The following is a 14,743-nucleotide window of genomic DNA, read 5'->3' as shown; positions in this document are numbered from 1 at the left end:
TCGGGGCAGGCGCATCGCGCACTGACGCAAGTGACAGTTACCACTTTTGCCCTTGCCACCGTCGCTGGGCTCGTGGCCGAGGTGCCCGAGCGATTGCAGCTTATCGGTTAGGCCCTGTATCCGCTCGACGAAGCTGTTCCGCTGCGATTCCTGCGACGGCTGCGGCGTCGGGATGTCCACGATGCTGTTCAGGTTCGGGATGGACCCTGCACAACCCACACAGACACACACTCAGTGAATGGCCGATTGTCACTCGCAGCCCGTCCACCCTACGGGCCCTCGGACTTACCTCGGTTGTGGGACGTCACCGGGGCGCAGGCCGCGTTGCTGCTGATGGCCGCCATCTGACAGAGGGCCTTCCCATGGCTGTGCTGCTGCTGCTGCGCCTGGTAGATGGCCGGCTTCAGGAATGATATGAACAGGTGCTTCGAGAGCTCTTCCGGCGTTTCGCAGTCCAGAAACGAGTCGAGAAACCGGCGGAACCCCTCAAAGTCGATGTCCTGCCGGAGTACAAAACACAGTGTGTGATAAGTCGAGCGCCGGACGAAAGTGGAACGTAACAGCGAGTGCCGATGTTCCCGGCCCGGGGACATGTCACTTGGTTTGCGAGGACATCGGTCTTCGGTGCAACTTTTTTGGGGACATTCCGGACCTGCCCTGCCAGGTTCAAAATGGAGCAAAAATCCCGACAGCCCGTCAGACCAGTAACACCACGTCGGCCGTGTCCGGCCCGTGATGATGGAGAAAATCACGATCGTTTGAGGCAATTTGCGTGATTCAAGTGGCTACGGCTCCGGCGTCTGGTTCGGGTTTTGGGCGCGTCAAGCATTTCCAGCATAATGGCCTCTTTTATCATTCTCTAGCTCTGCCTCTCGGCCGTGCGTGAAACATTTCGTTTTTTTTCCTTCGCTTCGGACCCTGTGGTTCGGTCGGTCGTATTTTTCGTTTCGATCCACTTTCGAGATTGAGATGGGAGGCTGTTGGCTATTTTGGCAAACAGATAAACCTGGGGCAGCACAAAAAAAACCGGGAAACGGGAAAAAGATTAACGACTTTCCAACGATACTGTGGTCTGACTGATCATCTACCAGCATACAAAGCCGCACAGCCAACGCTCAGGCCGGATCGTGCGGAGATAAATGATTTCGTTGTTTTATAATTAAATTGGAAAACTTGCACCTACAAAACGGCCACTTGGCCAGCAGTCCGGTAGCCAGCAGTTCGAGCGAGCATCATTTTCCTTATCCATTCCATGTCCTGTGGCCCGAGTATTGACACGCGCCAAAACTCGACTTTTCACAAATTAGATTGGCATCCTGGTTTTAGATCTAGCACCTCGGGAGTGTACATAATAAAATGTGGTGCACGGCGTGACATAAGAAGTTAATCCGTGTCATGGTCACATGTTGTCGAATTTAGGAAACAAATCCTGCCTCTGGAATTGACTTACATTAGCTATATTTAGTTGATGAAGGCGACAGGTCCTTTCAATAAAGAGTTCGTTAAGAGAGATATTTAAAAACCATGACTTCGTTGAGCCAGAATACTGAACTACAATGAATTCTTCACTATGCACTGCGTGAAGCAGCAGATTCATCTTGAATGCCTCGACTAGAACCTGCACGGTTCTTCAAGGAACACTGTAAGGTAGGTGGCCGTTACAAGAAAACGCTAATCACGCCAAAGGGCACTCGGCCGGGCATGATTCCCAGCGTCGAGCACCGAGAAACAACACTCAGCGAGTTGGTATTATGCAAAATGGACATAGAATCTGCCAACAGGCCACTAGCATGTGGGTCCCCCGGGGAGATGGCAAGATTTGCGCTGTGCTAAGCGGATCCCAGAGTGCAGCAATATGGAACAGATTTAAGCTCCGGGGCCACGTACCGGCCCTCCGGCTTATCGCTGCAACCCGTTCGCCAACACATCCTCGAGGTGGGTCGAGCTACAACAGCTGATGACCGTCCCGAATCTCACTACATTCTCATTAAAATGTATGCACACTGCTCAGATGACGTTGCTCGGCGGTTTTCGGTCCTAATCTCTGGGCCGGACTCATGTCGGTCTCACCTCGGCCGGGCAGAAATCTGAAGCCAGTTCGTCGTCGGGTTATAATCAAAATTTATTGCCATCCTGGCATCGGCATCAGCACGGGGCCACCAACAGCAAGCTGATTCGACCCCGCCGGGATTGGTTGACAAAAGGACGCGCTCAAAAGCAACGGATGCAAGTCCTAGACGCGGCAACCTAGTTTCCCCGAATGGCCGACAACAATTCCTTGATGGACGAGCAACGGGGAGCTCGGTGGGCACGGTGGGTCAATTAGCTCGAAGTTATAATTATTAAGACGGACGGATCGCGGCAACGGACGTTTTACAGTCACACGGGCCACCGAACGGTAAAAAACATAGCGTTGAGATAAACAATATGCTTTATTCGAGGAAGTACCACGTTGACCCAACTAGAGAGCCCGGGGTGGAGTAGATTGGTTCGCGGAAAAGGCTGAGAGGCCACATTTTCAGCGCAATATGGAAGCTATACTATTTGTGGCCGCAGCACCCGGTGAATTAGAAATGACGCAAAACAGGCCACCGGCAAAACCTGTGGAGCCTCCCGGTAAGGAAGCGTAAGGCTTCAGCAAGGGCAGTCGTCACTAACTTTGGAGTGATTTTGAATTAGATTTTGGGTCGCTATTTTTGGGCCGGTCCCTTGCGTCATTGCTGGGAACCCAAGGTACGTGTTGTTTCCATTTAGATGTTTCGTCAACCATTCAATGGTTATTGATAGACCCAGCGTCCAAGTTTCGCGGTCCACAGGATTCCGGACTTAAAAACCCAGTGGCCCTCTTTGGGCCACGTGACACGTGGCTGGTCGGTTGTCAGAAATTACTTCTTATTGTTTGTTTACGGCGCGATAATTACTTGGAACGAGCAAACCTGGCGCCGGAAGGATTGTTTCATTTAGCACAGGCCCCGAGTGCCCTCTCCAAAGCCTGTAGCAATGATATCCTGCAGCCGTCCGGCTCAGGGATCAGCGGTGGAGTAGCCGAGTCCAGCCTCCACTCGAAAAGTGTCATCGAACGAGGCGCAGAGTGACGCTGTCATATCTCCGCCTTCGCCAAGTAAACAAAATCGTTCCCGCCTCCCGGGCCGATTGTCGGTAAATTGCTCCAAAAAGTTGAGCGGGCCGATGGCGAAGCAAAGTCAACAACCGGCGACAGCAACCCGGGGTCCGGGCTGTCCGGGATATCGAGAGGCGCGATCACGCAGCACGGTCCTGTGGCCTTTGCCGACGAAATCCGACGCTTGCCGTAATTTGGACTCCCTGCCGAGCCCGGGGCACGTAATCCGAACCGCTTTCGGGGACAGCTTCAACCTTGACGCCATCACACCGGAAGGACGACCGGCGAAACGAGTCCTCCAACAGCGAGGCCAGACCCGGGCATAAATAAAGCGATTACGTGCGTGGCGCACGTTGATGTTTCTTTCTCCACCAAACGTGCCGTTTACTCGGGGATGTGTTTGAAATCAACAAGACAAGCTTTCGATGTCCGGCCCTCTGGGACATGGGTCGCCCATATTGCAACGTGACGACCGGAGCCGGAATGGGGTGGGGGTTTTCCCGGAAATTACAAATCCTCCGGTGCTCCATTTATTCGGGATGTAATTATTGGTCACTCGGCTCGGTTACGAGGAACAGCCCAACATATTCGAGCCCCGCCCGGTTCGGTTCGGTGTTACGTCGTATCCTCCGGATCTAAAGAGAGCTCGTTTGGACGGGAGAGTTCGAAGAAAAAATGAATGACTCTCTATTATGCCCTTGGCCCTGCCTTGCGGTTTGTCGGTCGGAAAAGTCAAAAGACGTTGGAAGGCGTCCAAAGATGTGGCTGTGGGTGTTTACATGTGGCCTAGTGCAGCGAACGACCAGTCCAGAGATCCAAACCGCAGCCGCCGGGTTTTTAAATCCCCCGGCCATGGCCCGGCAGAACAAACGATCCGCGTCCGATGGGATGGCCGTCGACATTCGAACCTTTCGAGCTGCTAATAAATTTTGTAATTTCATCCCACACCAACACACAGGCACAGAGTCCCTGTTCTGGCCTGTTGTTCGGTTGTATTTACTCAAAAAGTTCCCGCAGATGCTGCCGGCTGCCAGCGGCCACAAAGTTTTCTTTACGACACCACACGAGAATGCCCTTGGCGCTGCCGCTTCCAGATTGACGGTCCCGAGCATATGGGATTTTGCTCTTTCTTTTCCCACAAAGTCGGCACCGAGTTTGGAACTCCTCTGCGTGGGTGTGTATGTGTCCTGTGCCATTCTCCCTGACCGGCAGGCTGGCCTCTGGTCCGGATGGGTGCACTCGGCTGCTGCTGCTGACGTCATTCCGGCGGTGCAGCAGCGCTGCATCTCGCCGATGACGTCACACGGCGTATTGGCAGCGTGCCAACCACGACCACGGACCACGGACCACAATTTGCTGACGAAAGCAAAATGGACGCCCGAAACCCCCCCCTCCCCCGGGGTGGGAAGGATTTGCGCCAGCCAGCGGAACGACTCGAAGGCAATAAAACCCATGTCGATGTCCTGTGTAGTTATGCAGATTTTACATTCAACCTAGCCATTGTCTGGAACGCGGACTGGTCACTGCCAGGATTCGCTATTGAATTGTGAAAAGCGAAATAAAAGGATGCCTTTTTTTTAAACGGAGAGACTCCACCGTGTTAAGGGCCACTCTGTGCAAGTGACACACATCCTTGCCAGGCGAAGCAGTGTTATTTGCTGTGCGAAACAAAAATTTGCCAGCAAAAGTTACGCCGCCGCCGAGGCGGGCTGTACCGGAATTCCGGTACGGTGCACACCGCGGATGGGGTTATTAAAATTTTCATTCAACCAACTGCCACGTCAACGTCAAGGTCCGTAAACGGTCGGTTTACGGTCGGCACTTCGCACGCTCTCTCTCTCTCTCTCTTTATTTCCTTTCCGGGAGTGTACTCTGGCGTATTTGATGGCTGCCGGACGATTTCGGCAAACGGCACAAGGGCAAAGAAATGGACAGAAACCCATTTGTCGTGTGTCGTAAAACGGGAACTGCACGGCGCGGAAGCCAAGCGGATTGCCAACGAACGATTCACATATTCGCCGGTGGCCCCGCCGGTGGGATGGAAATTGACATTCTCCAGAAAATTGTTCGCTTTGACTCTTGGTTCCTGCGGACCGGGAGCCTTCTCCGGGAGTTTGCACTGGGGGTTGTAAAAATGAGGACGCCAGATGGAATAATACTGTCCGAAGGAGCGGACACCCGAACCAGGATGGGTGCCGAAATTCGTTTAAAGGCGTAATCGAATGCTCGTTTATGGACGACGCAGCACAGCCGTTGTGGTGCTTCCAATTCTTCGACGTGTGCCATCGTTTGGTACACTTTCTTCGCAACCCATTGGACGAACGCTTTAAGATGAAGTTTAAGTCCCCCGAAAAGTTGTACGTTCTAATTTGCAAACAGTTGCAGATGCTGGAACGTTTCACGAACGGGGCAACGGTGCAGGACATACCTTAAGTGCATTAGCATTCTTCTACGACAATCACAGTGCCAAAAGTTTGGCCCCGGTTCACTTTGGTTCGCCGGAGTGAGACCGAAAAAGCGGTACCTTCATAAAACCCGCGGAAAACTCACAGCCCCGTGTCACACACAACCGTGAGGTGAGCCGGCGAGTCCGAAAGGGACATAAAAAGATTTCCCAGCCCCGTCGGCCGATGGGCGTCATTTGCACAAAGCGCCTTCTTTGCGTTTCCTTTCTTTCGCTCGCAGAAATGCGCCTAGCGCAGTGCAGCACTGAAAAGCGGAAAACTTTACTCCACGTACCAAGGTGAAGTCGTAAAATTTTATGCCCCACGGGCCCACGGACACACTCGGCGAAACGGAACGGAACGGGTTGAAGATAACTTGTGGCTGTGGATTCTTAATTTTTTATGAATTTTCTCGTCCCCTTGCTGCGACAACAATTCTGCTAACGGGTGGCCGGTGAATATAAATTAGTGCCTGATTAAGAGGTGAGTGTTCCGAAGAAAATTGAAACGAAATTGCTCACCGAAAGGCCGTCCCTTGTTTGTGATGCTGCTCAACGGTAAATGAGTGATCATGATCCTGTTATGGCCTCGTGAGGGATATTACTTTTTACAGAGATGCAGCCGTACCATTTGGGGCTTTTTATGGTGGCGGAATACGATCCTCTTTTCAGCTGGCAAACATTGCACACTTTTACCAGGCACATATCGGTGTAAAAAATCGGAGGTCTCGAGCTCGAATTTGGCGAGAGCAACCGAACTGTTATGCAGTATGCGCTACCAACCTGAACCCTGTAATGCTTTTCTATGGCCCAATGCAGCGAAAGTTGTGACAAATTCAACTGAAAAGTGTCCAACCTCGAAAGCACTCCATTTTATCCGTTATTAAGGCTCACTAATTGGTGGTGGATTCCGTGCGGTCGATCAGAAACCAACCAGAGCACCGCCCGACGTGATTAGACAATTTGATTGATGTCCCTGACCCTGGTCCTGGGAAGATACGCTTTCCGAGCCCGAAACCGCAGACCATGATGGAAAACGAATTAATGATGTCAATGCGTAACTTCCCGTTACGAATGGCCGAAGGAATCCCCGTGTGCGTGCCGGAACCGACCGAGTGAGATGCAGAAAATTCAATCACATGTCAATAAACAAGCCCCGGGCCCATCGCCCGGGCAACTTCTGGCTTGTGCATCGGAGCTCCGAGACTGGTTTATGCGGTAATTTATCATTTCAAGCACTTTCAGGTCGCTCGCTCGCTCTGTTTCAAGGATAACGGCTACATCGCCATGACCACCGGTCGGTCGGTCGGTCGGTAGATATTTGGACCAAGACCGCCTGGTTGCGCCGTGGACATGTTGCATTACAAAATAATCGGAACGAGGGGAGAACGGAGGAGCACGGAGGGGCACTTTACAGCCCCAGCTGGCCGGGCCAGGCAGGGCAGGGATGTGTTTGCTTTCCGGGTGGGTAGCGTTACTGTTCTGAACCGGGGTAAATTGTCCGTTATTTATGAGCTACAAAACTCAAACGGGTGGGGAGTGAACTGTGAGTTTATGTTTAGTTTCGTCCGAGCATGACCGGATTAGTTATGCATTTCGTTATGCATCCTAGCCGGCTGCTGGCGCTCCGGGAAGGAAATATTGACTCCCGTCCTGCTCCCGCTTGGGATTGCAGGCTAATCGGTTTGCCGACCAACCCCGACCTTACACCGAAGGTACGATGAATGTGCAGGTTTTTGTGGGATTTGCTTTGCGGAAATCCAGACACCACGGGAGGTTGATTGGGTAAGCTTTTGATCAAAGGGGAAATGGGACTATTTGATTGATTACAAGCGAATCCCTCGGGAAGGGAACGTCGGCAACTCAGGGCCGAAGGGGGTTTTACTGGAACTCATTAAATTTCATTTACGCGCCATAATTACGCGTACGAGCCGTGGCTCCTCCTTTTATGGTTTCTCTAGCGTGAGAGCTTGCCCAAAAACGCCCGAAGGATATTTTATTGGACCCCTTCGGGTAGGGTTGGTTGTTGCTGGAACCGAGCCAAACCGAGCTGGGCGATATCGCTTTCGTCGCTTCGATGCTTTTGTTTGTAAATGCACAATCCGCAGATGAAAAGCAACACGTGTGTCTAATAAGCTCAACAGATCTTCAACAAAGCGTCGCTTTTGATGAATGCCTCGTGAATACTAACATACAAAACACCGTAAGCCGCTTGCGTTCCTATAACAATAATGGTTAGGTTAAAATATGTAACAAACAAATTAAAGCGGGGCCATCGATGTGATGTGCCAATCCTTTACTCAATGAAAGCCACGTCCCTGAGCCCACCTGGCCCACTCTGTCCCGAGTTCGGGGTTTCGAATTGGATCAGTTCCAAATTAAATCACCACAAAACCTGATAATTAGGCTGCATTGTGCCAAACTCACAATGGTGCTGTTTGCGGCATGCTTCCGGTGGGAAGTGATTACATGTTATGGCTGGTGCTGCGAGAGTACGGGTTTGAATTTCCCGTGGTGGAAACCGTTTATTTTCCAGTGACCACTGATACTAACTCCCCACTCCTGGGGGATGCTGGGAAACCATAATTATGCTCAGGAAAGAAAACATTCCAAGCAACAGCCAACAATATGCTACGAGATTGAGTTGGACTTTGGACTGAAATTATTACTTTTAACGGGACACTTTTCCACTGAGCTCCACAGAAGCAAGTCAACAACACGCGAAGCCCCGCGTGAGTTGTCAACTTTCCCGAACATCGGACGGAACGTGGTTTGCGCAAGAAAAACACGATCAAAAACAAGATGGGAAATATCGCAAAACGCGAATCTCCGCCTCACAACAAAACATGACCCACCGTTGTTGTTGTGCGCCGAGCATCGAGCCTGCTTAACGAACCAACAACGGTCCGCCGTTTCGCTGTTGCCATGTGGCCAAATTTTCGACATCGCGCGTTCGGTATAAAGTTTCCGCCGCCGGAAAATGAGATCCCCCGTGCGTTGAGCCTCATTAGAGCTGGCCGTTTTTCGGGGCTTCGTTACTTCGGTCCGTCGCTTGTTCCGAAGCGTCAGGTAATCGTCCATTACCGGTTCCGGTGCGCAATCACTACTTCAAGGACCCTCTCTCTCTCTCGCACAGGGCACTTTGGTGCGATCAACAATCGGCGGCCGTCGCCGTAAGCCTGGAATCCCGTGAGAGGATACCGTGGAAAATCGTCCCTCCTAGAAGTGCGAAAAAAGGTCGCCCCGTTTGTTGGCGGATTATGTTTGCAAGAATTCCCTTTGATCAGACTGTGAATGCGACAAAGTTGCGCGCTTTGTTGCAACCGAGGAAAATTATACTACAAAGGTAACAGACGGGGCTTACACGGGTCGTGCACGATTCGTAGGAAAAACTGGTAGTAAGACCCGAAAATGCCGGACATTTTTGAAATGGTTGTTAGCGGAACCAGCATCGACGAGCCGAAGAATGTATCGCGCGTTGCCAAGACGCGCGTCGGAAGTTGCCTGGAGCTGAAGAAAAGCGACGACCGAAATGAAGTGCTTCCCATAGTTGGGCTCACTTACTCCGGGCTCCGTGTGAGAGAAGAAGTTTTGTAGCAATACTTTAGACTGTGCCGGAGAAAATGGACCATAAGGGACCAGGCTTCCCCCGCCCGACAAAGTCCTTCCCGATTCTGCCTCATCCGGAGAAGTGGTTTCCAGACTGTTTCGACTTGAAATATGCAACGTTCCCAAAACTCTCCCGAAGCAAGAAAAAACTATGAAAGAAAAAGGAACGAAACATGAGTCTCGTGATATGAGGGGGTCCAAGGACACGTGCTGATTAAATTCGAGCACGAGTGCACCCAATCACGGGCCGTGGATAAAGTTTGCTAATCTTCCTCGTCTGGCGGCTGGCGGGTGACGGTCTAATCGGTGATTTGCAAAAAGTTTCCCTAGCATTCGTCAAATGGCGTGTGACACGCACACTGCACCACACGGTTTGGTGATTTCACGATAAATAATTGGCTGCCGAAAGAGGAGACGATGCCAAATAGCGGATCGGATCGCTGTTTACGGTGTTCCCGAAGGCGTGAAAAGCGTTCGCCGAGGGATTTCTTCGCCGGCTAATTTGCATAAAATATTCACGAGCTGTGAACGAGGTGCACCTCAAGGAGACGCGTCAACGGAAGAAAGAAAACCGTTTAACCTGCCCGGAGATGAAGTCCCGAGAAGTAGCCCCTTTTGGTACCGGGCTCCGGTGTGAAGCTTAACGGTCTGTTTTCAATTTTCCCAGGCGCCAGCCGCAATTTTCAGTAACCAAACCAAACTTTTTAACGACAGGAAGCTTCATAAATTTTGAGCCATCTCGTGCGGGCGCGAAGAGCGAAGCGCAGAAAGCGTAAAGTTTGGCCAGCCACAGCCATTCCGACCCGGGGACCTACTCCCGGGAGCTCGGAACACAGGTAGAGAACGGACTGCAGGTACCGTGAAGTTAACAGGTTTTGATTTTTTTGGCCACATAATGGGCTGCCGATTGGGCGAGGCAAACTTTCGGTGTGGCTAAAGTATCGCTCATAAATATTCCATAAATGGTCCTGAAGAAAGCGCGGATCGCGGATGTGGGCTATTTATTCGATGACGTTAGAACTTTACGTCACGCCAGACAACTGCTTAAATGTTTTTATGCTTTAGGACACTCCCTCAACTGGATTGTTAGATCGTAGACGGTGCCCATTGGAGCCAGATTAGCGGTCCAGACTCTAATCATTTTGAGGCATAATTTTTGCACCCTCTTTGGTCCGGACCGACTAAGATAACGTCGGCAACGGCCTCCCGGTAGCGCTCCAAACTACGCATCCAAACCATTTCCGTACCGGCATTCCACGACAACATCCTGTTTACAAATCACCGAAATTGATTGCGAATTCACCGACGGCGACGGATGTGGCACGCTTAAGCCGAACGAGCCGTCCGCCGTTCGAATGATGCCGTTTTCGGTCGCCGTACCGTGCCGAGCGAGCTGTAAACGTCATGTTAAATGTTTCCATCAAACCTCATTACGAATTCACTCCTAAACGGTTCCCCCGGGGGCCCTGCCTGTTGTCACCGATTCCGGTGTTTGTTCGTTGGCTTTTACGTAGACGTTCCGACGACGCTCCGTTCCCAATCCCAGCGAAAGCCCCAAGTCCATCCATATTTTTCCGGTGCGCAAAATTTACGCAAAACACTTGCCACGTGTTTGCGCTTGGCGTGGCGCACGTGACGGTGGTGGGCCGGCTGGCAATTTGTAAGAATTTACATTTGTTTATTGAAATGAGCACCAACCACGCAGGGAAGTGGGAAGCACCATTTACACCCCACAAACGAACTGCCACCGTTTAATCAATTGCCAAAACAAGCGTTCCACAGGGTGTATCGCAGGACGTGTTTCAAACTCTTTCTTTCGTAGCTAGTGGACAGAAATAATACCGCTTTTAATGATGCGCGCCATTTTGTTTGGGCCCAACCCGGAATGGAAATGGCTTTTCGAATGATGCTAAACGAAACGGACAAATGTCCCTCAATCGCCAGGCGTCAGAAGGTCGGAAAGAATTTAATGGAGTTCACCATTCACCACGGTCCGGCGCGGGTGCTTCCGGTATGTCGACCGCCAGCCACAGCATAATTTGCATAAGATATTAATTTAGCACCATCATTCATGGCTGCGTGGTGGGCAGCATTCTTATTCGGTTTCATCGCCAACCGACCGTCCGGCCGACCTCCACCCTGCGCTCTGCGCACAAACTATTTCCGGTTTCGGTTATTTTAATCAAATTTCGTCCCGACAGCTGCCTTCGGTGGCAGCACTATACCTCAGTTGCTGCCCCAATTTACCGGTTTCACGTTAAATTATAATTTTTCGGTACCTCACACACGGCACATGCATACGCGATGCGTCGGAACGAAACGGCACCGCAATTTCCGGGACCGAGACCGGGAACCGAGAAGCGAAAAAAAAGGGATCGATGATGCTCCCCGGGTGCTCGGTGCTCGTTAGTTTGCGAACTAGCGCCAGGGGGCCAGGGGGACGGAGGGGTTTTATGTTGGCATCGTGTGTCGTTCGGTGATGTCCTTTTTGGTCGGGTTGGCCACTAGGGTTTTAGCCGCCACCACACTCGGGATGGGTCATCGTGTGAGGGAGACTCGCAGTGGACACCGCGGGCGGCTAATTGGTGATGGTAAGTAAGGTGGAATGATTTATCGGGCACCATAAATATGCTTACGCATGGCCCGGCTCCGTTATGTGCTGATTATTTTGACCCGAGTGGCGAACAATGCGGTGTGCTGCTTATTAAATAGGACTGTATTGATTTTTTAAAAGCGCCATATCATTTGCGAAGACTAGCATATTAATAATTATTTATCAGCATTGTTAAATTGGTACCTGTGATTTCAGAATCTAAGGGAAAATAATTAATTAGGGACTCTTTTCTATGAAATTGCCGAATGTCTCTAGTAAAAGGAGATAGCTAAATGCGTTAGTGGTTTCCGGGTTGGCTACGCAGTATATATTCTGTCAAGAAAGTACCCAAACTTTACAAATGAATTATTTTATTGAATTTTTAATCAAAATTTCTTTTAAGCTTTGCAAAGTAATTTTTTTACTAAGCATTGCAGATGCTTAGAAAGTTTTTCCTGTTATTTATACATTTTTTATAAGCTACGAAAGATGTCACAGGTGACCATATCTGATTGAAATGGTTTAAAAAAGTAACTTCGACAAGCTTTAAGCTCTATCCGATCTTCCGAGGTGCAATTTCATTGCAACCCTTTCAATAGTTGGTAGCTTTAATAGTTATTACGTTAAACATGTTCTACTTTATTGACTACTTAACTACATCAACATCAGTCGTCCGATTATCTTTATGGACCATAATGCTTGTCGCTCATAACATTACGCGCCTTAAACATTTAAGCTACGTAAATCCATTAGGTTTTAGGCATTTTACCTTTACTGCGTTCATTTATAGGACGCCCTTGACATCGTGAGCATAAAATACAAATTTACGTTCAATTTCAGTAAATCAACCAACCAGCGCTTGGAGATTGTCTGGATGTCAGCGAACAGGAAGAGGGACAGGATTCGCCAAACAAATTCGTTGAAAAATCACTTCTCGACGGAGCCATCAACACGTGCGTCAAACATGCCACTCAAGGTGTGCAAGGTGTTCCTTAAGACATCAGGCATGCAACATAATCTCACAATGTCGCTCTTTGTTTTAGCGAGAAACCTAACACCCGGCCTGGGGCATCAAAAAATAAGACACGGTATGGGAAAGGAAAAGCATGCCTATCAAGTGTAGGACGAAATGGCAGCCTCCCGCGAAGGGCCAGGAGTCCCAAACACAGGTGCTTCCGAGCCAACGACCGGATCCTAATTCACTTTGGCCCAAACCGAGGCAGCGCTCGGTGGCTGTAAGTGGAGCAGAGCCTGAAAGCCGGCACGGCCACTTTCGGCCCATCTTTTATCTCCGACACTCGCGTCCGTCGCCGGAAATCCCCGCCCCCGGGGAGCCCTTCGGTTTGAGCTTGGAAACCGTTCGGCGACCGTTTTCGGGGGGCCAGATGATCCGCGGGCGGGATAGCGGGGATATCGTATTAGGGATCGGATAACTTTACACTCCATAATGAAGCATTTATGCGCAGATTGCACGGCACGGAGTCTCGGCGATCCGCGGCGGATTCGCCTCTGGTTTCAGCGTGCCAAGATTAATGCCCGGTGTGACGGACATATTTTGCGCGAGGAGGCGAACTTTTGCGGAAGCCGAAAGCGGAAGATCAAAGTACCAACGGAGGTGGGTGTGCCGCCGGCCGCCGGGAAAGTTCGCAACATACAGATTAGTTTTCAACTTTCCAATGGGACAACTTCCGCCTCGCGAGGAAGTGTTTCACGATGTTCCACCGACCGCGGGGTTTCACAAAAACCGGAACCGGAACTCCCTGCTTAAGCTCCGTTTGGTCGTTGCGGTATTCTCTCTAATAGTGGCCACATTTATCACGCGGCCCTTCGCCATCGGGCCCCTCTCGCCGCACGCGAACGGGGATACTAATCGCACCGGATGGTCCCGCCGAACCCCGTGGCCGTGGTGGTTCTGGGCGGTAGAGAGCGGCAACCCGGAGCGACAGCTTCAACCCGTTATTTATATCCGGAACGCTGGGGACCGGAAATCGAAAGAAAAATGCCCGATCCGGTCGCACCCTTTCTTCGCCCTCCCGGTGATTGTCCGATTATGCGTTTTCCGGGTCTGAAGGCTCCTGAAGGTTTTGGGAAATTCATCGCCGGTCATGTGGTGGCAGATTTATGACCCTCCCGCTCGAAACTACTCGCTCGGTTCCCCGGTCGGAAGTTGATGGCAATGATGGGGACCACGCGGCCGCCCGGTGGGAAGAATAATCTTTCAAAAAATAACCTAGCATCCTGACATTGATCCGGCGCACGGACATGCTGAGGGCGAAAATTACAATCAATATTAATAGAAAATTTTGTTACGGTCCCTGCTGCAACACTACTTCATCATCGCCGGATTTTATTGCCGACTCCCGAACGAACCGGCAGCACCGGCCAGATCACAGACTTGGGCGCCATCTGGCAGAGGTGCTATAATTTCCATTTGATTTGCCCCAATTCAATTACGATTCTCCTTCTCGGGCCCGGAGGGATATCGATTTGCACCCGAAACAGTCGGAGAAAGTTGGCCGGACCAGCCCCCGAAAAAGATCCCGATCTTCTTCGGGTCCCAGATTGGCTTCTTTGGCCTGGCCGGGCCGGGTCCGATTAAGGACTTTGGACTGGACGATCGATACGTACCCCATCCGGATGGAACCGTGAGGCGGACGGTGTGGCGGGCGAACAAAACTCCTGCAGAACGGTTTGCAGCTTCTTTGTCGAATCTGAAATGGGAAAAGGAAGCGAATAGTAGTGGCCGCTACCAGCCGGTGCCACGTGGAGTGTCAAACGGCCCCTGGGGTGACAACTTACACGAGGCGAGGTCCTGCAGCTGCTGGAATTCGCTCGGCGATAGCTTCTCCCATTTGTGCATGCTGCTGCATGAAGCCATTGCTTGCCGGGTTCCTTCGAAGCTCTGTGGGAAAAGGGATAAAGTACAAGTGTCAAACATCTTCGTTGGTGGGGATTGGCCAATTGTGAAGTGTCACTC

The 14,743-nt window shown here is 51.0% G+C and overlaps 1 protein-coding gene across 1 annotated transcript in view; it reads right to left on the bottom strand.

Moving 5' to 3' along the window:
* The window catches only part of LOC131215712 (diacylglycerol kinase 1), a 58,981-nt gene that overhangs the window by 14,018 nt on the left and 30,220 nt on the right, over positions 1 to 14,743 (bottom strand). Inside the window, exons 2-5 of the mRNA XM_058210105.1 lie at positions 14,566 to 14,668; positions 14,395 to 14,477; positions 290 to 500; positions 42 to 206 (exon numbers count right to left, since the gene is read on the bottom strand). Coding sequence (XP_058066088.1) covers positions 42 to 206; positions 290 to 500; positions 14,395 to 14,477; positions 14,566 to 14,668 — 562 coding nt within the window. The remainder of the gene's footprint in view (positions 1 to 41; positions 207 to 289; positions 501 to 14,394; positions 14,478 to 14,565; positions 14,669 to 14,743) is intronic.

The sequence above is a fragment of the Anopheles bellator genome, chromosome 1 (assembly GCF_943735745.2).
Source record: "Anopheles bellator chromosome 1, idAnoBellAS_SP24_06.2, whole genome shotgun sequence".
NCBI classification, from domain to species: Eukaryota; Metazoa; Arthropoda; class Insecta; order Diptera; family Culicidae; genus Anopheles; species Anopheles bellator.
Note: the sequence above shows the minus strand (reverse complement) of the source record. Positions and strands in the feature narration are given on the sequence as shown.